Source organism: Labeo rohita, chromosome 16, assembly GCF_022985175.1.
Source record: "Labeo rohita strain BAU-BD-2019 chromosome 16, IGBB_LRoh.1.0, whole genome shotgun sequence".
In the NCBI taxonomy this organism is placed as follows: Eukaryota; Metazoa; Chordata; class Actinopteri; order Cypriniformes; family Cyprinidae; genus Labeo; species Labeo rohita.
In genome coordinates, this window is record NC_066884.1 from 33,861,595 (window position 1) to 33,889,227 (window position 27,633).

The 27,633-nt window shown below is 37.0% G+C and overlaps 1 protein-coding gene across 1 annotated transcript in view; it reads right to left on the bottom strand.

Annotated features, from left to right (window-relative positions):
* ascc3 (activating signal cointegrator 1 complex subunit 3) overlaps positions 1-27,633 on the bottom strand; it is a 240,812-nt gene that overhangs the window by 136,031 nt on the left and 77,148 nt on the right. The window contains exons 9-10 of the mRNA XM_051130609.1: positions 16,873-17,076; positions 16,312-16,452 (exon numbers count right to left, since the gene is read on the bottom strand). Coding sequence (XP_050986566.1) covers positions 16,312-16,452; positions 16,873-17,076 — 345 coding nt within the window. The remainder of the gene's footprint in view (positions 1-16,311; positions 16,453-16,872; positions 17,077-27,633) is intronic.

The following is a 27,633-nucleotide window of genomic DNA, read 5'->3' on the forward strand; positions in this document are numbered from 1 at the left end:
GACATGGACTGTTGACAGACATGCTTTCATCTCCATCAAATGCAAATCCAGCTGAGAAAAGACATCCACTGATAAAGGGTGAGTGAGCTTTTTCCTGTTCACTCTCTGACTTAAGAAGCCATAAAAGCCACAAATTCATGCATTCTGTCTCAGAGACACTCCATTAAGAGAGAGAGGGGGGGGAAAAAAGAAAAATTGAAATTGGTTGGTTTTGACCCCAAAGGTGAATCTCACAAAATGTCTGCGACAAGCAATGATCTGGATATATGCATCCCTTAGATCTACAGTCACAAACCAATCTCCAATGTGGACCTTAGATAGGATCCTAAGTCAAGATCAGCAATAATACTTTTGGGAAAAAAAAAAAAAAAAAAAAACACAGTTGTCAAAACCTCCTTGTCCGCTGTTTTTTTTTTTTGTTAACCTTTTTCATCAGCAGGACATTTCTTGAAACAGCAGGAAGTCTCAAATAACCAAATAGGCATGAATGATTCCTTGTCCAAAGTTCCCTGCCAGTCCATGTCTTTCAGAAGATCAACTTGGTGTACTTGCAACTGTCATAGTGGGGTTAAGGTTTGTGTGGGAAGGCTTCAAAAGCCTCAAAAGGCTTCAAAAAAATAGGACTATACTTCCATTTTGTGAGATGAAATTGTGTAGCCAGCATCTCTTCAACTGCAGGTAATTTCCAAATATACAGCTTGGCAGTGTTGTGGCAAGCTACTAAATGTAGTGAGGTAAGCTTACAGTCACTCTTTATTAAATGAAGCTTCACTACACTAAAGATACAGCACTGGGAAATGTAGCAAGCTAAGCTACAGTAACATGGCAAAAAGTAGCTTACTACATCTAAAATATTTTTTTTTAAATCATTTTTATATTGAACTAATATCATACCAAGTCAATGCTCTCTCAGTGATGAAAAAAACTGTCAGTCAAACAGACAGACAGGCATAATAGTTCAGTTTGATTGTTTAGTCAACAACTGTTCCAAACCAATTTGGCAACAAAAATCAGTATCATGTACAGGGCCAGATTTACATTTTTACAACAAATACATTTTTGCTACCGTCCAGAAATCTCCTATCTGTAGTTGGTATTGTGGCTTTATTGTATACAGATACACTCATATAAATGGTAACACTTAACAATAACGTTCATTAATTAACATGAACTAAGAATGAACAATACTTCTGCAGCATTTATTAATGTTAATTTCAACACTTACTACTGCATTATTAAAATCAAAAGTTGTTTGTTAACATTAGTTAATGCACTGTGAACTAACATTAACTACCTAATGAATGACTGTATTTTCAATAAATACTGTAATAAATGCATTGTCCATTGTACAAGCTCATGTTAGTTAATACATTAGCTAACTGAATGAAATCTTATTGTATAGTGTTACCATATAGATGTATAGGCCTACAAATAACTTAGGCTATGTTTATTTGCATTGTTGCATATGTCATTATATTAGGCTATTAACATTTCACCAAAATTAAGTTAAGCGCTTGCCATGTAGCGAATGTGTTATTATTATTATTTTTTTTCCCCGTCATTAATGCCACATCAAAGGTAGTACGGACATCGCATTTACATTTTCATGAACGTGCAGGTTATACAGTTTGTTGTTAAAGAATCATATTATAAAAGATGCAGCGCTTCACACAGCTTCTGTATTTGGCTGTGACTCAACAACAAATGCTAGACTAAGACACTCTTCTACACTTCTCAAATATAACAACATAAGCCTTTACGAAAATAGTGTTTCTTGAGGAAAGAAAATGCTGTACTTATTCAATCAGCAGTACTTTATTTACCTTCAGACTGCAAACAAGCTGAGAATGATGCTCCAAACAGCACGCCGCACTTCATTTACAAAAGAGATAGGAGGAATAAGACTGACAGTTTGAGGAGTCAATGGCGTTACGAGGTTTAGTGGCGGTGGCATCACTTTTACTGATCCAGGATCAGTGATACAGTTATATTTCTGATTTGAGCATGTGCTTCAGAACGTTTCGGATAATGTAGCTTTTGTTCACGCTACTGTGCTACTTGATCAAAAAAAGAGCTTCGCTACTGAAAAGCTATTTGATTAAGAAAACTGCGACACTACCACCACGCTACTGAGAAATATAGATAAACTAGAAGCCCATCACTGCAGTTTGGTCTAGGCGATGTCTGTTTAATGGGACATGCCCCCAGCGCAATACCTTGCTGTGAAATTTCAGGTCAAATGGAAGATCCAACATGGACCAGTCCTCAAATGCAGACAGAGTGTCCATTACATTGCCATCAAGACCAAACATCACAGAACCTCAGGATTCTGGTTTGAGAGGACAACACAAGGTCTGGCCTGGTGTTATTTCATCCTCTGACTGCTCTAGTGTAACCACTCAATCTCGCTTTCCTTGCTCGTGTGTCCCCCGTGAACTGCAGAGCTCAGATTTCAGAAGGAGTGAGGGACGCCCATGCCCTGTCTGTCTTATAAAGTGAGTCAGACTGCCACAGTATGGTCCTTGTCCTGGCATTCGTACAGCGTGAATGTCCATCCAAGTGGGTGATGAAAGGAGAGACAGGGTGGAAAATACTTTTTAAAGATAAAGGCCATCATGGACACTGCTCAAAGATGTGTGCTAGAAATCACTCTGTAATAGAGAAGTATAAGCACAAGCACAATAGCAAAGGAGGATATACTGTGACATCAATCACAGGATAATAAAATTCCAAAGAGGAAAAAAAAAAAAAAAAAATGGTCAGATGAAGTCAAGTATAGGCACTTAAAGCATGAAAGATGTAACCCTGAAAGCAACATTTTTAGTGTCTGCTTATTTACGCCTCCAATTGGCCACTCTATGACTTATCCTGCCAATGAATTTTCATCATTTTGTATAGTCTTCAGGTAATGGTCACACCTGGGCAGTGTTCCTACAACATCAGCTATTCAAGTCTGTCATGAAAGAAAAGACATCAAAACTGAACACCTGTCCAAAAAAAAGCTTTTATTCCACACACAAAATGATACATTCAAAAACCTTTTCTCAGGCAAAGAAAGAATTTTATCGATCATGTACTGAATAAGTGTTGACGATAAAACGGTTTCAATCAGTATCTGTCCTACCTCATTTGGCACCCTGACAGTCACCCCTTATAAACAACCCCATCCCTCAGAAATGTGACACCCAGTAACACTCGAATGCAAAAATATAACAAAAAGTGAAAATTTAAAGCTGCAGTCCGTAACTTTTTTTTTTAGTATTCAAAACTATCTCCTTACCTTAGCCTGATTCACAATGGTAAACTTGTAATAATGTTTTCTAATTTGAGTGGTACTGGTAGATTTTCACGGGACATACAAGCCTGCCGCCATTCATCTTTGTGTCACTGCATCACGTCTGTAAACATACAAAAGGAGTCCCGGCTAGTAGGCTATTTTGCACGCGAGGATGCTGCAGGTGGTGGATCATTTCTAGCCTTTTCTCACAGCAGCTAGAATAATTAAATTTATCATTTTGATAGTGGACTGTGATCCAGAAAGGATTATGTGTTAATGAAACAAATGTAAGTGACTGAAATTAGATTATATTCCAGTTTTAAACGTGCATCTGATTACAGATACGTGGGATTACACAAAATTTGTATTTCAAACCAGCTCTAAGTGACATTCATTTGCTTTTTGGGTTAAATTAAGAAAAACTTCATATGAAATTCGATTGGTATGATAGTTAGAGATTGTCAGAAATTGTAGAAATTGTACAGAAATTGAAATCTACACGTAACGCTAATACTAGGCCTGCACAATTAGTCAAAATTTAATTACATTCGCGATTAAGCAAAAGCTGCGATTTTCATGCACAGCTTGTCAGTGAAGCACGGTTCTGTGATCAGTAGTAAATCTCACGCTGAAACTCCAAATGTGCAGAAGAAAGGTAATGCACCAAGAGGTTCATAAATTCTTTGCATGTTTGGAAAGATGTTTGATGCATGTTGCTTTTTCAAATGCATGTTATAAGTGACCCAAACTCACCGTTCTTTCAAATGGAGCAGCATTTACTACACAGAGCCATACTTCACTGACAAGCTGCGCATAACAGCTTTCATAATCACAGAAAGGTTTCATTGATTTCATAATTTAATAGCGATTTCAACCCAATTTCACTATATACACAGTCGTGCTATGCTGATGTTGTTAACTAACAATTTGAGAACAAAGTATAACAATACTTAAATCTGCAAGCAGTGTTGAAAGGGTGGCTTTAGGAAAATAGCAAATGGTGAGTAATATGAATTAAAAATGTTAAATATAGGAGGAATATGTCAAAGTCAATTACATGTGCCAAACTTCCTGCTGACAGCTGGTGGCACTATGACTATAACTGAATATTTGCATGTATGTGTCTTCAGCCCAAGACTTTAATCAAACATATAAAAAATGGTGCAGATTGAACATGGTAAGTTTGTTTATAGCAGAGTTTGTGTATAGCATGACGTATCCTGTCACCAACAGGTGGTGCTATGGTTATACCTGAGTATCGGCCTTTAGATGTCTTCAGGCCAGGATTCTTACCAAACATGGGAAATTTGCTGCAGATTGGACACTGCATGATTAAGTTAGTGTAAAACAAGTTATTTCCTATCACCAGCAGGTGGCGCTATGATTATAATGGAATACTGTCCTTTAGATGTGTTCAGGCCAGGACTCTTATCGATCATGTGAAGTTTGGGGCAGAGTGGACACTGTACAGCTGAATTATAACAAAAAAATTTCCATGGAGAAACAGTGAATGTCAGGGTGCCATGGACATGCCCTTCAACGAAAACTCAGAATCTTCACAATTTAACATTGCAAAGACCTTTTATGATTAGACTGATCAAATATAAGGTTTTCAGTAAATCTTTAGGAGTTTGTTACTAGGAGTTTGCATAAAATTTGCAGAGAATTTTTTACATTTTCTCTGCAAATAAACAAACAGACTTCCCGTTGGGTTTCGGACTTCATAGCGGGTAACTTTTTTGTAGGTATTTGTGTGTTACATTTGTCTATTGAAACATAGCTTGAGGGGCACTTCGTTGAAATTTTATAGATGGCACTATCAAGCCATTTTGCCACACCATATCAGATGTAAATTTTCACAACTGTTGACGTGTGTGCAAAGTTTCATGAGTTTCATGAGCATGTTTAGGCCCTCAAAAATGCAATTTATTAAAGAAGAAGAAGAAGAAGAAACGGAGCAATTCCAACAGGGTCCTCATACCATTGGTGCTAATAATAATATGCAGTTTTCAGTTTGATGTTCATTCGATTCAGTTGGTCAGAACAAAAATGGTAGATTCATCTGCGCTGAGGAACCGTGCAGATGCACAACCCGCATAAAGAAGATAATTCTGCAAGTAACTGCAATTGCAGGTTTCAAATAGAGAAGGCGACAATTAGGCGAAACTTACGGACAGCTGCTTTAACTTAAAGGAGAAGTTCATTTCCAGAACAACAATTTATAGATAATGGACTCACCCCCTTGTCATTCAAGATGTTCATGTCTTTCTTTCTTCAGTCATAAAGAAATTCTGTTTTTTGAGGAAAACATTTCAGGATTTTTCTAAATATAATGGACTGCTATTGAACTTTCAAAATGCAGTTTAAATGAGGCTTCAAACGATCCCAAATGCGGTTGTAAACGATCCCAGCTGAGAAAGAAGGGTCTTATCTAACGAAACGATCAGAATTTTTTTTTAATAAAAATAATACAATGTATATACTTTTTTTTTCGGTTCATGACAGTTAGGGTATGCTGAAAAAACTCCCATCTCATGTTCTCCCTCCACTTCAAAATCATCCTATATCGTTGTTTTACCTTTTTTGTTAAGGGTGTTTGATCTTCTTTGCATGTTCACTTTGCAAAGACTGGGTCAGTACTTCTGCAGTGATGTAGGATGATTCTGAAATGATTTTTGAAGTTGAGGGAGAAAATATGATCAGAGTTTTTTGACATACCCTAACTGTCTTGAGCCAGAATACACAGGTTCAGGGAGAGCAAGACAAGACGAGCATTTGAGATTAAAAAGTATTTAAATTGTAGTTTTTTTTTTTTAATGAAAATAACCGATCGCTTCGCTAGATAAGACCCTTCTTCCTCAGCTGGGATCGTTTACAACCGCATTTGGGATCATTTGAAGTTCAAACTCGGGGCATTATATCAGTCCATTATATGGAGAAAAATCCTGAAATGTTTTCCTCAAAAAACAGAATTTCTTTATGACTGAAGAAAGAAAGACATGAACATCTTGGATGACAAGGGGGTGAGTACATGATCTGTAAACAGTTGTTCTGGAAGTGGACTTCCCCTTTTAAAAAATGTAACTTACTTCTCAAAATACAAAATGTATCTCTGTCCATGTTCAGTTTCAGTAGCTACACCTACATGGACACTTTTTGTGTCCAACATTCCGATTGAGGAATCCAAACAGTGTTGTATGAACGCTAAATAAAGTGATTGGATAGATGCACTGTACGCATTTATGTGTTACAGGCTTCCAGTCGGATTTGTATTTGTATTGATCAAGCAATAAAAATGCTGCACCCATGCTCTAAACAAGATATCTGTGAATGAGGGTCTGAAGAAAGACATGACAGTCATTTATGACATTTATGACTCAGCAACAACAGATTGTTTCATGTGTCATATGTCATTGCACCATTTCTACATCACTGGACATGCAGATAACAGATTAGAAAAGATTAAACCACCCCTCAATCTGAATAAAGTTTCATTTGGATTTAGCCAGTATATTTAAATTGGCTTTTTATTTGGACTGGGCTATTAGGGTCCATACATGCAGCTAGTGATTATTTGTGAATTGTATGTATGTATGTGTTTCATTTTGATATTTTGAGTTATTTTTACATACGTTTGACTGACGATGGTGTCTCAGTGTGTGTGCATGCACCCCAGATGCACGCCTCCTTGTGTCCGGATAAAGTGCTCGTCAAGCTTTCAGCGGGAAGTTCTTTAGTGCTATAGTAAACAGTTTATACCACAGCTACACTGCAAACGAGCGGCGTGCCGTGACAAAACTAGATCTCTCCAATTCACAGAACAAGAATCCGTGCTCCCAATATAATCAACGGAGCTGTTTACACTGCAAGCTCACTAGAGACATATCAATCTGCAGAGTTGCTCTGTGTCTACTACTGGGGTGTGTGCCTTTTGCAAAAACACAAACAGATACACATGCAGTATGGATTCAATTCAGCTTTTTCACTAATGGACACAACTCTCCAAGAGTTGTGTCACTTATTCTCATACTTTTATCACTTTACCATACCATATTTTGACATTATTGTCGATTATTGCTCTTAATATTATTATAATGATTATTTAACTTCTTTAATAGAATACATAATATGTAACCCTGGACCACAAAACCAGTCTTAAAGGGGTCATCGGATGCAAAATTTACTTTTACATGTTGTTTGAACATTAATGTGTGTTGTCAGTGTATGTACAAATCTGCCCTATAATGATAAAAATCCATGCAGTGGTTTTTACTTCATCTGTGAAAATAATATCCCCTTTTTCAAATCGAGCCATTCTCAGATGCCTGTTGTTGTGGCGTCACACAGACAGAGGCCGCTCCCACGATAGTTGACTGACATGAGCGTCTTACCTCAGACCCGCCCTAAATCAGCTGCAACAGTCCGACCTCCATTGTTTCGATGCCAGAGCAGGGATGTAAATTAGACAAGAATATCTCTGATTGAGGTGTTGTGTAGCTGAATGTAATAATGAACATAGTGGTCGTTATTTACTCCCGACATCTGAGTCTGCAGTGGATTACGTTTGTTTGTAAATGGAATGCGCCTCCGCATTTACATATATCCGTCTATGTTCACGCAAATCATTCGTGACCCAGCTTTACTTACAGCAGAAGTGAGTATAAGGGTTTTTTATGATTCTTTGCGATGGCCTTTCCTAATAACATGCTAGTTATTAAGTTTAGCGGCTAAACAGGCTCATCACTCCACAGAGAGAAGAGAGGAGCAGGGCGAGCAGAGCTCATTAACATTTAAAGCAACCTCGACCAGAACATGATTTTTGCAGACCTGATTTTAGCAAGGTAAAAAAGGTGTTATTTACACTACCATTGAGAAATTTTAACCAAAGCATGTTATAGACTTTTCATTAAGACCCTAAAGAATCATATCAACTTGGGCATCCGATGACCCCTTTAAGTAGCACAGGTATATTTATAGCAAAAGCCAACAATACATTGTATGGGTCAAATTTTTTCTTTTACGCCAAAAATCATTAGGGTATTAAGTAAAGATCATGTTCCATGAAGATATTTTGTAAATTTCCTAACGTGAATATATCAAAACTTAATTTTTGATTAGTAATATGCATTGCTTAGAACTTCATTTGTAAACTTTAAAGACGATTCTCTCAATATTTAGATTTTTTGAATTTTTAAAATAGTTGTATCTCAGCCAAATATTGTCCTATTGTAACAAACCCTAATTAATAAAACGCTTATTTATTCAGCTTTCAGATGATGTAAAAATCTCACTTTCAAAAAACTGACCCTTATGACTGGTTTTGTGGTCCAGGGTCACAAATGTCTTTGTTTTCAGGGGAAAAGTCACGTCATATTCTGGATACAGACATGTTGGTCCATGACTCTAGTCTAGTGCATGTTATGCAAAAACTCCAGTTATAATCACTGAAGATGCAAAATTAACCAAAATGAACAACAAAGAACAGACACAATGTAAATAAGAGTATTTACATCGTAAATACTCTTCGCTGTTCATGATGAGAGAATATGCGAGCAGGAAGAATTCAGTCAGTGGGAGCACACACTCAACAAAACTCAGGTGTTTCAGGACAGACTAATAAAAAATCGTCTGATTGGCTATTGCATTCATACGCTCAACAGTTTGGTAATAATGCTCAAAGCTGCAAAAAACAATGTGTTAAAAACAACCTATTTTTTATCCCTTTATCTTGAATTTGTGGGGTATGTTTATTCATTCGGTAGTATTTCTGCCACAAGCCTCTGTTTATTTCCAACCCCGCTACCTGTAATATCTGAGTACTCTTTTCAAATGTAATTTAATCAACATAAAAAAAACCCCAAAAAGAATCATGAATACACTTCAGTCTTCAGGCTCAGAAGTATAGTTCTTTTCTCTGCAGCAATGAAAATTGCAATGGGCTCTTCAGACTTTCAACAAAAACTTCCTGTTCTAAAACACAATGTGCCAGACGTATGCTATATGTTTCAGGTGCTTTTTTTAAAGACAATACTGTTCAATGAGTCAACGGTCAAAGCAAACAGCTCCTTGTACACTTTACACACAGTGTTCTGTGTGAACCTCAATGAGAAATGAGTACTGCATCCCACTTTTAAAATTTCAAAAACTAATTTAAAGCTGAAGTGTATTGTTTTGTTTTTTAACAGCTTTTTTTAACCCCACTTAAATATGCAAAAACAATTAAAACGAAACCATTTGTGGTTTGATTTTCCTGAAAAGTGTAAACACTATGGTGCTATCAAAACAATACTCTGTTTACACAAGCATCTCAACAAGAGGTTGCACTACAAATAGTAATTACGCGTCAGATTGACAGGCTGGATTGTAAATTATCCGATGTACTCTATTTTTCTCCATCAGCAAAATATTCAGTCAGTAATGCTCAGTGTATGTGCTCACTCATATGACAAGAACTCTTGTGGCAGGACCTTTTTCCAGTCTTACCATGTGCTGTGACATGGCTTCTTGCTTTTTATTTTGGAAAAAAAAAAACAGACACTGCTCTCTTGTGATCTTGTCATCTTATTTAAACAATATCCCACTAAAAATACTTGACTGGACTTAGAATCTCTTGTTTCTCTGCTGAAATACTCTCATCACATGTTTCCCAAGCACTCCTCTAGGACAAACTGAAAAACTCTGTTACTTGACAATATAGAACTGACTTTTTAGTATCTTATTTGTTGTTTTGTGGCAGGATTTTAATATATTCACAGGTAATTTCGTCTGTGACATTCCCATTTCTGGTGAGGATCTATTCACATCTCTAGGCTTGTAGAATAAATATCCCTCACCTCCCTAATTAGCTTCAGTTTGCATATTAGATTACTCCCACAACAGTCTGGGAGGGCCAAAACCCTCTGAATCCTCTGATATGCAAGTATTGGGCAATTCATTTGTAGAAAATCAAGAGAAAAATCTATCACTTTAGTTACCATTACAGCAGTTAAAGGAGAAGTCCACTTCCAGAACAACAATTTACAAATAATTTACTCATCCCCTTGTCATCCAAGATGTTCATGTCCTTCTGTCTTCAGTTGTAAAGAAATTATGGTTTTTGAGGAAAGCATTTCAGGATTTAAAAGACTCTCCATATAAAGGACTTAACTGGTGCCCCGATTTTGAACTTCCAAAATGTAGTTTAAATGCAGCTTCAAATGGCTGTAAACGATCCCAGCCGAGGAAGAAGGGTCTTATCTAGCGAAACGATTTGTCAAATAAAAAAATTGTTCTTGAATGATTCTTTCATTTTGAACGAATCTTTAATGTGACTCAGGAAGAACGAGCCGTCTCAGGGAGTGATTCGTTCAGTCGCGCATGCGCAACATCCTATTAGGTTCTGTACTGGAATTAGTTCATCTGTTTCGAGTCCACGGGTTTTTCGAGTCGTTCATTCATCTTATGGGGCTGTCACGTGATGAACGAACAACTCAAACCTGAAACCTTGTCAGATAAGAGGTGAGGTGAGGTGAGGAGAGGTGAGCTAAACATAGACTAAAGACCCAGTTAAACAATGAATTAATCTTTTCTGTTTCTTATAGCATTATAGTTTTGTCTTGTTTGTAGTGTGATCAACATTTGTGTAAGCAGTAGATGTATTAGGGAAGTAACATGTAACATTTTAATTATATTTTGCTAAAATTAACAAAATGACTCGAAAAAAGATTCGTTCATTTTGCTGAACGAGACTCAAAGGTCAGAGTCAGTAAAATGATCTGAACTTCCCATCACTACTACGAATCATGTCTAAGTTCATCGTCTGTGTACTCCAGCTAAAAAAGGTAGAGTATGGCGAAAAACTTATTTTCTTATTTAAAAATCTTATTTTCTCCTACAACTTCAGAATCGTCCAACATCGTTGTACCTTTTTGTTTGTAAACAGCGTTTGACTTACTTGCACTTTCTTAGTCTTTGCATGTTCACTTTGTAAACACTGGGTCTGTAATTCCACGTAACCTTTCGACGTGATTCAATAGTACGTTGTGTCGTGTCGTGAACGCGCATCACAGAGCCTGTGCTACACGAGCTTTTGTGCTTAAAAAGTATAAAAAAAAAAATATTTTCTGAAAAAGAAAATGACAGATCGTTACGCTAGATAAAACCCTTCTTCCTCAGCTGGGATCGTTTAGAGCCATTTGAAGCTGCATTTAAACTACATTTTGGAAGTTCAGAATCGGGGCACCAATGAAGTCCATTATATAGAGAAAAATCCTGAAATGTTTTCCTCAAAAAACATTATTTCTTCACGACTGAAGACAGAAAGACATGAACATCTTGGATGACAAGGGGATGAGTAAATTATTTGTGAACTCTTGTTCTGGAAGTGAAGTTCTCCTTTAAGAACATTTCCTTGACTTTCTAAATATTTCATTATACTTACGATCAAAGTTCTTTCTTTATCTAATATTAGTCACGCTAATGTAACTTTGATTGCTATATAATCTAATTATCAGGGCCGGCATCGCCGTCTTTTCCATCTTATAACCTATGGCCTCTTATTTAAATGTCAGCACCGCCTCTGACAACACAAATTTAGTCTTCAATAAGGTTATTTGAACAGCTGTGTGTTCTATGTATTAGGCATTTTACTGTACAGTGGTTACTATAGCAACAAGAAAATAAGAAGACAGACAAAGTGCTATGATCCAAGCAGCAGAAAATGACAAGCTCTCTAAAAGCAGCACTGGGAGGGGGTGATGTTGGGGTAGGTATGTGTGTGCCGGTGTGCATATGTGTATATCGGAGGATGATAGGGTAGTATTACACATATTTCTAGGTATGAATATGCTGGGTGATGTTAGGCTTCATATAGATGTTGGGGTCGATTGTGTTGGGGTCTCTGAATAGGCAATTGTGAGAGAGATAGAATATGGAAATGCGATACTGAGAGAGGAACAAGAAAGACAACGAAAGCACCACGATTAAAGGAAAAGCACAATAAATAATAGAATGGTTAGGTTGTAACCTGCTGTTAAATTTGGGCAGATACAGCTCTGATGCTAACTACCAATCAATATCTAATGACCACCTTGAGGGTCGTGATAAGACACAACAAACCACCTTACATTTCCCGTGCCATTTTGTGCAGTTAACTAAAATAAGGTTAAAACGCGGTAAAAGGAGGCACGCTCAATGACATCGTGTCTCTGAGATCCACGAGCCAAACTGTGAGGTCTGCTGGTAATGACCACTTGTTTTTCCTGTCTCAGCGCCTACCAGACACCTCAGAGACATCCCCGATGCTGCAAAAATAGGCAAGATACTTGATATTCTCCCAGCTAACCACTGCAGAGATGGTCATTTTTTAAAGAACTGTTGTGCAAGCCTGCCACTCTCTAAAAGACACAGGGCTGAGGGGGCAGTAAAGCACTGCTTACAGCCTGGGAGAAGGTGTGATGATGCCTTATTATTCTACAACACGTCTCCTCGCTTCATATCTCTCCATTTTTGATTTGTTTGCTCTGCTGTTTGGGAAGTACAGCGAGGGCACTCAATTGATATGGTCCGAGGAAGGCAAGCTTCCTGTGGGAAAACTCGAGGATCATTTCCCTTTATACAGCCATTGATATTACACTCCTCACACCACTTGACCCATGACTCCTTTTTGTTCTCTACAATCCTCTAAATCTATTCTTCATCTCTTCACTCTTGTTTTAACAATTAAGTGCTCTTAGAAGTCTCAGTCCTTCCATTAATTCATGAATCTACAGGGAAAGGAATGTGAGAGGAAAAAAAGGACAACGGCATGGAGGTAAAAATTGTGGTTGTGGAAGGAAGCGGCAGCTAATTTGAAGCTGTATATAAACAAACACTCAACATGTCTGTGAAGGATTTTATTTAGCCAGTAGAAGTCAAGAGGACTTAATTTTCACAACTGACACAGGCTTGTTCAAAATGAGGTGCATGCTCTATTTAAGCAATTCACACCCTTAAAGTCATCCCGGATGTTTCCTTCCTGGAAGTGTGAATTGCACTACTTTGTTTTTACTCTCATTGTGTTTAAACTAGTGGTGTCAAAATGAGCGCACTAACACAGGCTACCCCACTCACAACTGCTCAAGAATGGAGACTTTTTAGACACGCACTCCAACTTACCTTAACGCAAGGAACAGGTCAAACGAGCGCGGAAATGGGCAGTGAGGGTGACAAGGAGCTTCAACAGAACATCAGCGAACTGCGGTCAAATGGGATGTTGTCAGGCCATATGTCAGTAAAAACTAAAAATCCTGTCCTGTCAGCCATTATAATGTGCTTGTAGCACATGCTCTTCAAGTACACGCACAAATGTGCCAGCGCGCACTGTATTAGGCTACATTAAAGCGCTGTTTCATATTCGAACCCAAATGAAACTACAAGTATGCAATTAAGTCATGAAGTTACAAAAAAGTTGATTAAAGCTGCCTTAAAACTGTGCAAGTATTTATTATTTATTTATTATTTCACATTTAAAGCAGTGTCAGATCCACGTCAAGTTCAGCAGCAGCAGCAGCTCTTACAGTAGCAGCCAAAATATCCCAATAACCAGCTGCTGTGATGTCTGTTAATCAAAGAACAAAATTAAAAAGAGGAAATTAATAACTTCTGTAGTTTTAAGCTTTATCTTTACTTAATTTAGAATTTAGTGTTTGATAACTTTATTAAATTAGGCTATATTTTTGTCCTGAAGGGCACAACTATATGACATTTATTATAATGGGTTTATGTGAAGATTGTTTTAGGTTCATCTAAATTAGAAGTTATTTTTCTAATAATTCAAGTGTAATAAATGTAAAATTGAAAGCTGTCAATTATACTGTAATGCTGAATGGCTATAGTCAGTGGTTGAATATTAGAGAAAAAAAAAGTCAGAAACATCAGCGTATCAGTGATACTTGCCTTCAGTCATAAAAAAAGATGGCATTGAAAGATATTTTAAAATATACTTTCTTTATGTTTCTAATATGTTTATGTTTATTAACCATGGTGTACAGTAGTTCATTCACAGCCTAACTTTAGTCTTCTACTTCCGCCAATTGTATTTAGGCTTCAAAGTATTCAGGTTTCAAAAATCTTTTTTCATTATTATTTTTTTTTTCATTATCATAAAAATGTGTAAGTAACTTAAATAAACTTGTTGATCACAAAGTTTATTTTCTGCAAAAAATCCAAAACCTTACACTAAGTGTAAATAGCTATAGATTCTATTTACACTATGTTAAAATAGCAGGATGTTCTGCTATTTATTGCAAATAGTGGCAATTCTCTGCACCTCAGTATAGTACTACATTATAAAACAGTATGCAATAATAACATATTGAGTGTAAATTATAATGTTAATTCAATTTATTAAATGGATGCAACCTTACTGGGACAATAAAGCCCTACACCTATCCTAATCCTACCCGATACTTTATTTTCAACTATTTTGATTACTTCCTTCATTTTTATTGAAAATAAATGCCTTTTTGATATGATATAAGATTTGAAAGGGAGAAAAAAAGTTCAACAAAAGGCGAATCCAGGTCGATTGCATCAAAAAGGCTACAGTATGCACTTTATCTACACCACTGGAGCGGATGTTGTTTGAAAACAGTTTTTTGTAGTGTTGACTACCCCAGTCACACGTTGGTGGGTGGACAAAATTCAAAAAAAAAAAATTAAATAAAAAATTATATATATATATATATATATAAAATATATATAAAAAAAAAATCAAAAAATAATTTATTTATTTATTTATTTTTTAATAATGAAAATCAGATAATATTTTGCTGAGCATATTATTGTGCAGGTACTCTGACTGGTTCAGAACTGCCATGGACAGCTGACTCCCAAAGATTTTGATATTCTTCATGTTCTGTGCTGTAGTTAGTTTGCAGGAGTAACAGGAATTAATTTTTCCAATAAGTTACCTTTTATGAGCATTATACCTAAATTTATTTTTTTTATTTTTATTTTTATCTAATCGATTTAAATGTATGCTTCATCTTTTGTGTCAAATTATTACATTTAATCAATAAATTCAAATAGTAAGACACTATAGGGCTGTTACCAATCAAATGAAATCAGTATCAACAAAGTATCGCAGAATCACAGAATGTTATCATAGACGATACAGTATATATATATCGCACATCCCTACTGGTAACTACACTGTAAATGCACATACTGTAAAACAGTGCAACCAGTATTTTAAAGCATAGCATAAATATTCAAAAGACTTCAGTAGAGTGCATCATGGTTTTGCAGTCCTTAGGAGCAAGTATAATGGCAAGGGCATTACTGCTTACATTCTGTGTTCTTCACCGCTTGTCACGTATATACACTTCCGTCCTGAAACTGTTGGCCCGGAACGGTGTGTGCTGCAGCATTGCAAATGGATGTGTCTCAGTTGTACAATCATATTGATCGGTGAGACAAGACAAGTGCTTTATAAGAGCACGGCCTCATGGACTCCATCAAACAGGATTTGGCTATCCACCTACATTCAGAACAATATGTAATTTGTTTTAGAACAATAATGTGGACAAGCAGTCTGGATGAGGGGTGAAGGAAGTCATCAGCATGCTTGAGGGGCTTGCAGTCTTACGCCTGTGTTCCAGGCATTATTTAACACACAGCTGCAGTCTAAACAATTTATTAAATTACCATTATAGGCATATTACGGCCCAGTCCTCTTGAGTAACCCAAGGTTAAGCATCTTGATCATGGACGCAATGGCGTATGTCGAGGATCGACACTCGCCTGACTCAAACGCACCACCGTTCCGTTACCACGCGAGATTTTCAACACCTACATTACACCACCCTCGACATTTTCACACCAGCCTTTTCTCAGAAAACAGAGTCTCACAGAATCATGATGTATGACTGTCCCCAAGCATCAGACAACAGATGAAGTCAATGATGAGCTGGGGTTGGGATTAGCCAAGTCCAGTGAGGCGGACAAAGTCTACCTGCCACCAGCAAATGTTCAATATTATTATAGCCAAAGGTGCATCCACTACTATTTGTTACCTGAGTGCGGAGGATTTCTCCTTTGGTCAGCTGCATGTCTCCCGTCAGCTCCTTGACAGCGATGCCCAGAGGCTCCAATCGCTTACTGAAGTAATTAGTCATCTCAGCAGCCAGGGCCTTCATCGGAGCCACATATACAATCTATAGAGGCAGGAAAGAGAGACAGGACGTGCTCGTGATAAATGAGAAAACACCCCAGTACCATTTGTTCCCTGGCAACCAGTACAAATAACAATTTACAAAGAAATATGAAGCTGGCTGCTTAAAGTAAGAGTTTAATGGTGATGTATGAAGACTGTCTATCATCGTTGAAGCTGGCATGTACGCGTGTGAAAATGCGCTTCAGGAGACAATGCATCCGTTTACATCTCCGAACTGTGGTAAAACTTCTTGACACATATTTAATGCTCAAGTCTATCCTTGCTTGACATAAACTAAACAAACGCATCCAATCAGGTCGTGTTGTACCTGAGGCATAAGGACTGGTGCGGAAATGAGTTATTGGCTGCCAGAAAGCCAACAGCTCACTCAACAATATTGTCTCTGCGACTGTCTGTTTACCTTAAACTGATCCTTGCGGATGACTCCCCCAGGCTGCAGGTGTTGGCGGATCTCGTGGAGGATGGTGAGCATGGCGATGTTGGTTTTGCCGGCGCCGGTGGGGGCGCAGATGAGCAGGTTTTCATTGGTATTGTAAGCCGTCTCGAACACTATAGACTGAATTCTGTTCAATCTCTTCATGCCCTTAAACACCAACTGTCCAATCTGCAAACACAAAAGGAACATTTCAATCAACATTTTTCAAGATACTGGACTTGAGATCACAAAATGGCAAGACGCTGATGATGGTGAGTGCATGTATAGCAGATGTGTGATGGAGACACATATGGTCAAAGTGACAGGGCACCAGGAGCCAAAACTTAATGAAGCCACTTTAATGCGCAGCTAATGAGAGACTCCGGTCTCCCACAAGGCAATCATCCGTGACTTTATCTACACTAATCAATCACTGTAAGCCGGAGTCAAAGGATGCTGAACCCAAAGCAGTGCTGGCCGAAAAGATACTTCACCGATACCAACATAGCGAGTGCTTTTTCATGAGAGACTGTTGGCACTTCAATACCTTTATGAACGGCTGAGGGCTCGGAGAGCTCAAACATTAAAACCTTGCAAAAGGCCACTAGGAACTATGGAGGGGGAAACTCTATGAGCGGTGTCAAGAGCTGTCAATCAATCCGCCCACTCTGGCCAGCATTGCAGTGACATCGCACTGGGGGTGACAGCCATCCATCTCGACAGAGTTCTGATAAGAGATGAAAAGCCACCAAGTGCTTTAGCGCTACTGCTGAGCATGGTTATTTTCACCACCGCCATCATTATAGTAGAGTGGCAAGTTATGAATTTATTACATCAAAAAGGGGCCAGGAAAGTACAAAAATCAAATCAAAGCACACGGAGCACAACAAATCTAGAACTGTTCTAATTATTTGTCTCATTCTGTCTGCCGTCTCCAGCTTTCTGTATCCATCATTCCTGTGTCGGTGTCTTGGATCAGGGGATCAGGATTCATTAACAATGCTATCGGTCTCTTCTTTTACCGTTCTGCTCTGGCACGCTTTAAATTAAAAGAAAAACAATTAGGCTTGAGAGAGTTATTATAGGGCTCTGATCTGATTTAAAGTCAAGACTGAAAAGCCAAACGGAAGGGATTATTAATAGCTGAAAGACGCTTCGGAGCACAGCGGTAAAGATGTGAATGCATCAGGATCTTCTGATAGATGGGCAGAAGAGCTGTGGAATGTTCTGCAGCTGTAAACTTCATTACAACGCTGAATTGTTGTCTTGCGGGTTTGTTTGTGTATGACTAAGAAGTCAAACAGAACAGCATTTACAAACTATTTTATATTTAAAATGTGACACACTTATTTAAAGGAGAAGTCCACTTCCAGAACAAAAATGTAGAGATAATGTACTCACCCCATTGTCATCCAAGATGTTTGTGTCTTTCTTTCTTCAGTCGCAAAGAAATTATGTTTTTTTAGGAAAACATTTCAGCATTTTTCTCCATATAATGGACTATAATTGAATTTAAACTGCATTTTGGAAGCTCAAACTCAGGGCACCATACCAGTCCATTATATGGAGAAAAATCCTGAAATGTTTTCCTCAAAAAACATAATTTCTTTACGACTGAAGAAAGAAAGACATGAACATCTTGGATGGCAAGAGGGTGGGTACACTATCTGTAAATTTTTGTTCTGGAAGTGGACTTCTCCTTTAACAAAAATCTAGGGTTGGACTTTATTTTATCTATTGTCAATTGACTGTGTGGAATGAAAAGTAGTCCATCCTGAAACATCACCTGCAATTATTTTTGACTGGACTGGTCAGGACATGGAGGCTTAAAGGGGCCATCGGATGCCCATTTTCCGCAAGTTGATATGATTCTTTAGGGTCTTAACGAAAAGTCTACAATATACTTTGGTTAAAAATTCTCAATGGTAGTGTAAAACAACACCCTTTTTACCTTGTCAAAATGAGCTCTGCAAAAATCATCTCATTCTGAGAAATTGTTCCTTTAAATGCAAATGAGCTCTGCTCGCCCCGCCCCTCTCTTCTCTCTGCTGCTCTGAGAGATTGTTTACTTTAGCCGCATTTAGAGCGTTTAGCCAAGAAACTTGCTAACTAGCACGTTATTAGGAAAGGCGATTGCAGAGATTCATTAAAAAAAAACCTTATACTCACTTCTGCTGTAAGTGAAGCTGGATCATGAATGAATTGTGTGAACACAGACGCATTTATGTAGATCAGGAGGGGTATTCCCTTTACAAACAAATGTAATCCACTGCATCTTTAGCAGCTCAGATGTCGGGAGTAAATGACGACCACTATATTCATTATGACATCCAGCAACACAATACCTCAATCACTCAATCAGAGATATTCTTGTCTAACTTACATCCCCGCTCCGGCATCGAAACAATGGAGGTTTGACAGTTACAGCTGATCCGAGGTAAGATGCTCAAGTCAATCAACTATCGTGGGAGTGGCTTCTGTCAGCCTCTGACAGGCATCTGCGAATGGCTCGATTTAAAAAAAGGGGATATTATTTTTAAAGATTAATTAAAAACCACTGCATGGATTTTTATCATTATAGGGTAGATTTGTACATACACTGCCAACACACATTAAAGTTCAAACAACATGTAAAAGTGAAGTTTGCATCTGATGACCCCTTTAAATGTCAAGTTCACTGCTAGGAATAGTGTTAATTTTGTCAGCTATTTTCAATACAGTCGAGATCTCATGACAGAACACAGGCCGGCTTAGTGACACTTTCATTTGGATCGCTAAACTCCAACTAGTTTTTCAATGTTTTCATATCATCATCGGCACTGCCGCAATCAAGAACGAGCTAGTGTGCATGGTTGCCAGATTAACTGCATTAATAGAGTAATGGAATATAATTACAGTATTTTTGTGATTAAGCTGTAGTGTTCATTTAGACTACCGTTTTTCATACAAGTACCTAGAAACCATGTAGTTACTTTTCTTACCATGGTATTGATTTTCTATATGTGTGGTTTTGCCTGTGGTTACCATAATCTAAATGTACGATACTATGGAATACCAATGGTTAATTTTAATAAAAATAAAACAGTCAAAATACTTCTATTCCACCATAAAAAAATGAGGTTGTTATCATTTTTACAAATGTTACCATTTTTGATAATAAACATAAATTTACAACTGCAACTGAAGCTACTACTACTGTCAACTCAAGCTACTTTCAAATGTGCATTTATAAGAGGCAAAAAAAATGTAATATTAATATTACATATTGCAGGCTAAACTGCAAACTGTGCTGAAGGTACACATCAAAGTCAGGCAACACAAACCTGTTTCATGATTTGAAACAATATCACTCATTAAAACATGCAGAAACTGTCCGCGCCGATAGCCTCGTGAGCAGTGCGTCAACACGCAGCGTTCGCTTCAGGTGTCCCGTATTCGAGTCCGGCTCATGGACCTTTCAAGAACCACCCCCCCCCCTCTCCCTCTTCATTTTTTCCTGTCTCACTACTGTCCTATCAATAAAAGGCAAAAACAGCTAAAATAGATCTTAGAAACTTAGAAATTTTTTCTGACCATAAAGAGTAGTTTAAAACCACAACTAATGGTCTGGTTTCTGCAACTTTCTCTTATGAGCAAAACAAACTTGAAAGAAATAAAGATTTGAAATGTATGTATGATAACTAAATGTATTTATGGTAATTATCGATATCAACTGATATGAAAAAAAATTATTGTGATTTTTTTTTTTTTTCAAATTTTATCATAATTTGTTATCAGAAGAGAATGTTTGGTAACCAAACAGTCGCTGGTAGGTGCTGACTTTCATTTTATGGAGAAAACAATACAATGGAAGTCAATGGCTACCAGCAACTGTTTGGTTTTCAACATTCTTTGAAATACCTTCTTTTTTTCAGCAGAAGAAGGAACTCATACAGGTTTGGAACAACTTGAGGGTGAGCAAATGATATAAATGAATATTCACTTCATTCAATGAATAAATAGCTATTAGGCATTGGTTAATGTCATTGGTGATGTCAGTCCAGATGTACCAAGTTTTTCATTTTATAACTGTGCCATTTGGGAAAATTAATTTCTAGTAGTAGAGTACCAATATCAAGACCTCACCTAAAATATACAGTTGTACCCACAAATAAAGAAGATTGTTCTCTATTTAAGCTATCACATTTTCTGTAGATTGTTTTCCCCCCATCAAGGACAACAATTTAAAGCAGCATAGGTATTTTGCAAATTCTATTCCTTCTAAGATACCTTTTTTATGGCCAAATGCTTAAGAAACATCACATGTATCTTTCACAGAAACTGCAATCCCTGAATGCAATGAGAACAGCTCAGTGAGGAAAAAAAATATATTATTATTGAGTTGAGACCTATGAAGAATGCCCAAATCAGCCAAATACAAGTTTCCATTTCAGTTTCTGCCTTAATAGGCAGCTGCCTAAGTAGGCAGTAGACAGCCAAGGCAGCTCACGAGGTTTTAAAACAGAGCTCAACTTCATCAGCTTTAATGGCCCAATTGGAGCCAATTACAAAAAAAAAGGTTCCAGAAAGCTGTTAGCGCTTCATTGGTGGTGGCTGTTTCCATATAACATCACCTTCTGCTGAGTGCCACGTGTTCTCCGAAAAAACGGGAGGAGAAGTTGTATTCCTCTACGCCTCCCGTCAGGATGGCAGCATCAGCCCCAGCCGGTCTGACCCATTATATTCCCAGGGTGGGTCTTCAGAAGACCAACTTATAAATATTCATAGGTAATTAGGAGCTCTCTTCCTATCCGACTGAACGGTTATATCACCAAGGTAACCAAACCGCTGCACTTGTTTTAAGAGCCCCCTTCATTTTGATTTATCAGCTTTGTCTGTAAAGGACTGCCAGTGTCCCCGCACACCTTAAACATGCAAATGAATGCAAATGTATGCGTGCCCCAACATTCACCTCCAAGTAATGCGTGCATGTAGCAAATATGGAGTTGTCATTACTTAATGATCCCGCAAAATGTCTAGCATTCGATGTTTTCCCTTTGAAGCGCACTCAGTGTTGTGATGAATGCTCGTCAAACGGCATGAAAACGTGATGTGGGTCAGGGTGGTCCCCCACGTGCTATTGTACACGCGGCACGGCAATGTAGCCCTGAGGTAATCCATCAGCCAACCCGTACAGTGTACGACACGTTTTAAAACAAGTCGCAAACTCGCAGTCGGCTGTACGTCAAAAGGGGGCTTTTAATCTCTCTTTACTGGCTGCAGAAATAGCGGCAGTAAACGAGACTTTTCATCACAGTGTGTGAGTGGAGTGATTGCCACGCTGGCGGCCCATTTTAGCTCGTTGAGTTTTAGGCTCGGGGGTAAATCTAACACCATCAGACCAGGCTCCCATTCAAAACTTCAAGTGGCTGAAATCATTTGCACCTGAAAGCACAATCTCAGCTTTACTCCACTCTAAGATTTAAAAGTCCATGATTTATTCAAAAAAAATAGTTTTTGTTTTTTGTTTTTTGTTTTTTTCCCACATGGTGCACTGATGAATCATACTAAATAAAAAAAAAAAAAAAAAAAAAAACAGCAAGCTGTTTTAAGTAAGTAAAATGGGTCAATTTTGTATTTGTGTTGACTGAGAGTATTCAAATGAATTACATAACGTGTTTTACTAACTTTGGTGCTAGTCAAATTGCTGGCATTTGCACCATTATTTAAGGATCAAAAAAAGCATGTCTTAGACTATCAAAGTCCCTTTAAGGCATGTCATTTCACTCGCTGGCCATCTGTGAAACGCCTCTTGGGCAGGCAAGTGCAGCTCCTATCTATTTGAATAGCGAAACATCAAATTCTCCAAAACTGTTCACCAAGCTTACGTTTAAATTTCATAATTAAAATCACCAATGAAATCTGACAACAAACTGCCTCGTAAATATTGTTCCTCATACTCCAATAGCATTAAAAAAGCATATTTTCAGCCAGTGCGCATGCGCAGTAATAAGCGCACGTCTCAGAACGCTGACTGTTGTTGCAGTGACGCACTGACTTTACTAGTCAACGACTGGCTCTTTCATTAAGAAGGCGGGGTTTCGCGGCCATAATGAGCGTTGCATCTTTCCCCATTCAAAATTATAGGAGTGACAAGTCAAACTATTTTGCGCTTCAAATGGCTGTAATTATTGTTGCTAAGAGGAGGCACTAGAGAACAGAGAGCGTGTGTATTAATTTATTTGGAATGCCAAAAGAATACATTATCTGAACATATCGTTTGTCAAGCCATGTTATTTTTTCATTTGCTTTAGGAAATAAAAGACAACCTGGAACCCTCAACTAGGAATACCAGGTCTATCAAAACTTCTAGCAAACCTTAATTTTTTGGCCTCTGGTTATTTTCAATGTATTGTGGCTTCTTTATTTCTTTATTCTTTATTTGTGACTACGCTAATTTGCGCTGTGCTTAGTATATTGCATTGATTGATATGTAAATAAGATGCTGTGTCTGTGTTCTTTAATTTGCACATTGTTAGTAAATCACCCGCAGAAATTCCCCTTCCTTTGGCGCTGTTTTGGAATTGCGCTCTCATGCTGATTTGCCCTGCTTAGTAAAGCCGGCCAATAATGGGTTATTAAATATTGGGTTATTTTTTCTACCCAACCGCTGGATTGAACCAACGAAACAACCCAGCTGCTGAGTTACAGTCTGAGCACAAGCTTTTTGAGTCCTCTACAGGTTAGAGTGGTTCTCAGCACCGGCGATTTGGTGCACTTCTTTAGCAAAATAAAGGTTTGCATACATGTTTTGTATACATGTTTACTGTGTTGCAAATTTTATTATTTTACACAACGCAATATACAAGGGCATGACGTAAGTCAGCTGCATCAGCAGCGGTAGTTTCGCATGATGGAAATACCTTTCACCTTGCATAACGTAAACTGATTTTATTCATTATAATACTTTATTTAATTTTTTATTTTTTAATTAAAATTCAATTTAATTAATTTTTTTTTTTAATTTAATTTAATTAAATTTGATGTTAAAATATGTTCTCTAATCTCAGTACTATGTTTATGGGCAGGTTATGTAGTCAGTCACAAGTAAAACGTGAGGTGGCGGTCTGAGGTTTGTAGTTCCCCCAGTGAACAGCAGCCCATTGCCGGCTCAGATTTCGGCAACACCCCACCACGAGAACTAGCACTATTTTGGTGAAAAGTGATTGAGACGGTTGGACGCAAAAAATTAAAATGCCACTTACATTTTTTTTATTTCTAAAATGCTTGTTAAGTGAGTTTAAATGTATTTAATATCGTAAACTATGCTGTATTCACCTAAATAAATTCAATTTGTCTTATATTTTTGTCCATGGGTGTTCTTGCTTAATAATAAATGTTCATCTTTTGATTATTGCTGTTGGCTTTATAATTCTATGTTTTTTTTTAATGTCCAGCCCACTTTAAGCCAGCAATATAATAATTTTTTAACAGTAGTTGACTTAAATAAAAACACCCAGCATGTTGGGTAAAAACGTTTAACTCAATCAGGCGGGTCAAAATAACCCAGGCTGTGTTCTGTCCAATATTTACCCAGCGCTGGGTTGCCAAATAACCCAGGTTGGGTTGTTTTTAACTCAGCATTTTTTAGAGTGTAGGAGACTGCTTTCACCATCTACAACTTGTACCCCCCCAAAAAAGGTCACGTTAAAGATTATTCTAAACTTAAAACACTACAATTTTCAATAGCTTTTTTCCTCAAAACCTGCTTCAGCTTGCTTTACAGAGACGACAATCGCAAAATCAACTGTGAATAACTCAGAATAATTTAAACTAACAATAAAAAACAGTGCTAATTCTGAAAAAAACTAATTCAGATTTACTGCTGTACCCAATATTTGGGTATACTGAGTATTGTCTTATCTGAGGCTCTGTTTAACCCTGGTATTAAGATGCATTCCATCAAGCTGGTCACAAGTGGACTGCACTAAAAACAGGTGTAAATGGGGATCTAATATTTTGAGCTTGTCTACTTTTTAAAAACGTTTAACCAGACCTAAACGAAATCACTGTGGACCCAGCAGTTCAAACTTCATTGTGTTGTACAAAAAACATGTTAAGGTCGTTTCATTTGCTTCAATTCTTAATCACCTGTAATTCACCAAACATAGGTTTGTTCAGTCAACAGTACTGAGAAAGCTCAAAGATATAAATGTCATTTGCAAGCAGTCAACAGCATTTTACTGCTGTGCGCTGCCATGAAAGTGACACAGAATATGATGAAATAAGAGGGGAGTGTATCAAGGAAATCAGAAGTGGTCAGAGGAGATGTTTCTAAAGTGCATTTTAATACAAGGTGGTAACAGGATTTTTCTTGGCTGACCAGTTATGATCACATCACTGAAAACACATCTTATACCATGTTCACACATACTCTGTTTGCAGTGCATTTGTGGTTTCTTATGTGCCCATGTTAAGAGGTTAGTGTGTTCACACTGCACTTGGATGCAGTCAAGCAATATGTTCCAACAGCAGTGCATCTGCAGCAGTGCAGCATTAGTTTCCACACGCTGTGCTGCATGCACTGAATTAAAGTGACATTGTCTGCGGTAAAAATGAACATGGATTGACACAAAAATTTACTAATTACCCCATAAATGCATATAATTAAAGTCTACCGTGTTTCACAGTCAACACATGGCTTTATGGCTAGCGGTAAAGCAAAAAAAAGTACACATCTAGGTAAACAAGGCAACAAAATAGACAGCACTTGTGGAAGTAGAAAACAAAGTTCTTATACATATCTATAAGTGGTACACAGGTGCATATGCGTAACCAAAATAAAAAATGTGCTGCATAAATACGTTTTTAGAACGACAAACTGTAATACTATATAAGATTTCTATTCAAACTTAAAGCATACACTATCAGTCAAAAGTTTTGAACAGTAAGATTTGTAATTTTTTTTTTTTAAAGAAGTCTCTTTTGCTCACTTCTTGATCCAAAGTACAGCAAAACAGCATAATTTTCAAATATTTTTACTATTTAAAGTAACTGTTTTCTCTTTAAATATATATAAAAATATAATTTATTCCAGTAGCATGATCATTCAGAAATCATTCAAATATGCTGATTTGCAGATTAAAAAAACATTATTATCATTATTATTATTATTATTATTATTATTATTATTATTATCATCTAAAACAGTTAAGTACATTTTCAGGATACTCTGATGAATAGAAAGATCCAAATATCAACATTTATTTGAAATAAAAAGTTTTTTTTAAATAAAAAAAGGGGGGGGAGAGTTAATACAAAAGATTGTTACAAAAGACAATGATAAATGCTGTTCTTCTGGAAACAATCTACTCAGTTGTTACTTATAATAATAATAATAATAATAATAATAATAATACTTGTTTTTATTTTTGAGCAGCAAATCAGAATATTAGAATGATTTCTGAAGGATTATATGACTGGAATAATAATGCTAAAACTCAGCTTTTAAATTACAGGAAAAAATTACACATTTTAAAATATGTTCAAATAGAAAACAGATAGTAAAATAGTAAAAATATTTCAAAATTGTACTGTTTTTGCTGTACTTCGGAATAAATAAATGCAGGCTTGGTGAGTGGAAGAGACTTCTTTAAAAAACATTAAAATGTTACTGTTCAAAAAAGTTTGACCGGTATGTAAATCTAGGCTACACGCTGCTGTTTTCAAAGCACAATTCACTGACGCTCTTCAACTGGCAGCACATACACTTAATTGCTGGCAACCTGCCAAAATAAAAGCTTGCTGATTTTAACTTTGAAAATTATGACAATTCATATTAACAAAAAAAGTAAATATTAGCATTTTATTTTTTGCCTGCTATGAAATAACTGTATTTTTATTTAATACTTATATAATAGCATTATCACACTTTATTATTTTGCTCAATATTTTATTTTTTTTTTTTTTAGAAGTGTTACAATACAATAGTATTATTATCACTTTTATTATTATTATTTTTTTTATAGTTATATTTTATGGGTCACACTATGTGCAGTGTGAGGACCAAACCAAATGTCCAGGTGCTCTTATGAGATCCAGGCTGAACTTGCATGCACTTCTGGCTATAGGCTGTGTTTCAATGCTTATACACTTGTCTGAGCAACTTATATAACTTTAGAAATAAAATACATCTGAGTAATACATTGTTTATATATATTGTGTTTAAACGTAAATATGTCTGAGTGAATATGTCTTGTATTAAAAAGAGAATAACAATGCTTAAAAAGCACTTTCAGTAATAATGTTTGGATTTGAAATTAAAATACTGAATGAAGGTTGTGAGTCCGTGCTGCTGCTGCACCCCATACACACTGCAAAGGAGTATGTGTGAACCTGGCGATAAGGTAAAAGCAGGGCCTCTGTAAAATGCTAACAGCAACATGTTAAGATTAAACTCTACTTATGAGTCACATCTCCAATGCACTCTATTTCTCACAAGGATGTGCAGATGGCACATACACACAGGAACAGCATAAGGTTTGACAGGCTTACTCGTGTTAGTTGTTGCAGCATTTGGCAAAAACAGTATCTTACTCTGCTATTACCTGCAAAGCCAAATGTCTACAGCAAACAGGCATAAAGGCCCGTTCATACCAAGGATGAAAACTATACATTTTTAGTTATCGTTTTAATTTCATGAGACTAGGGAAGTTGACACTACAACTACAATGATATCAACACTGAGGACTAGGATTGATTCATTGG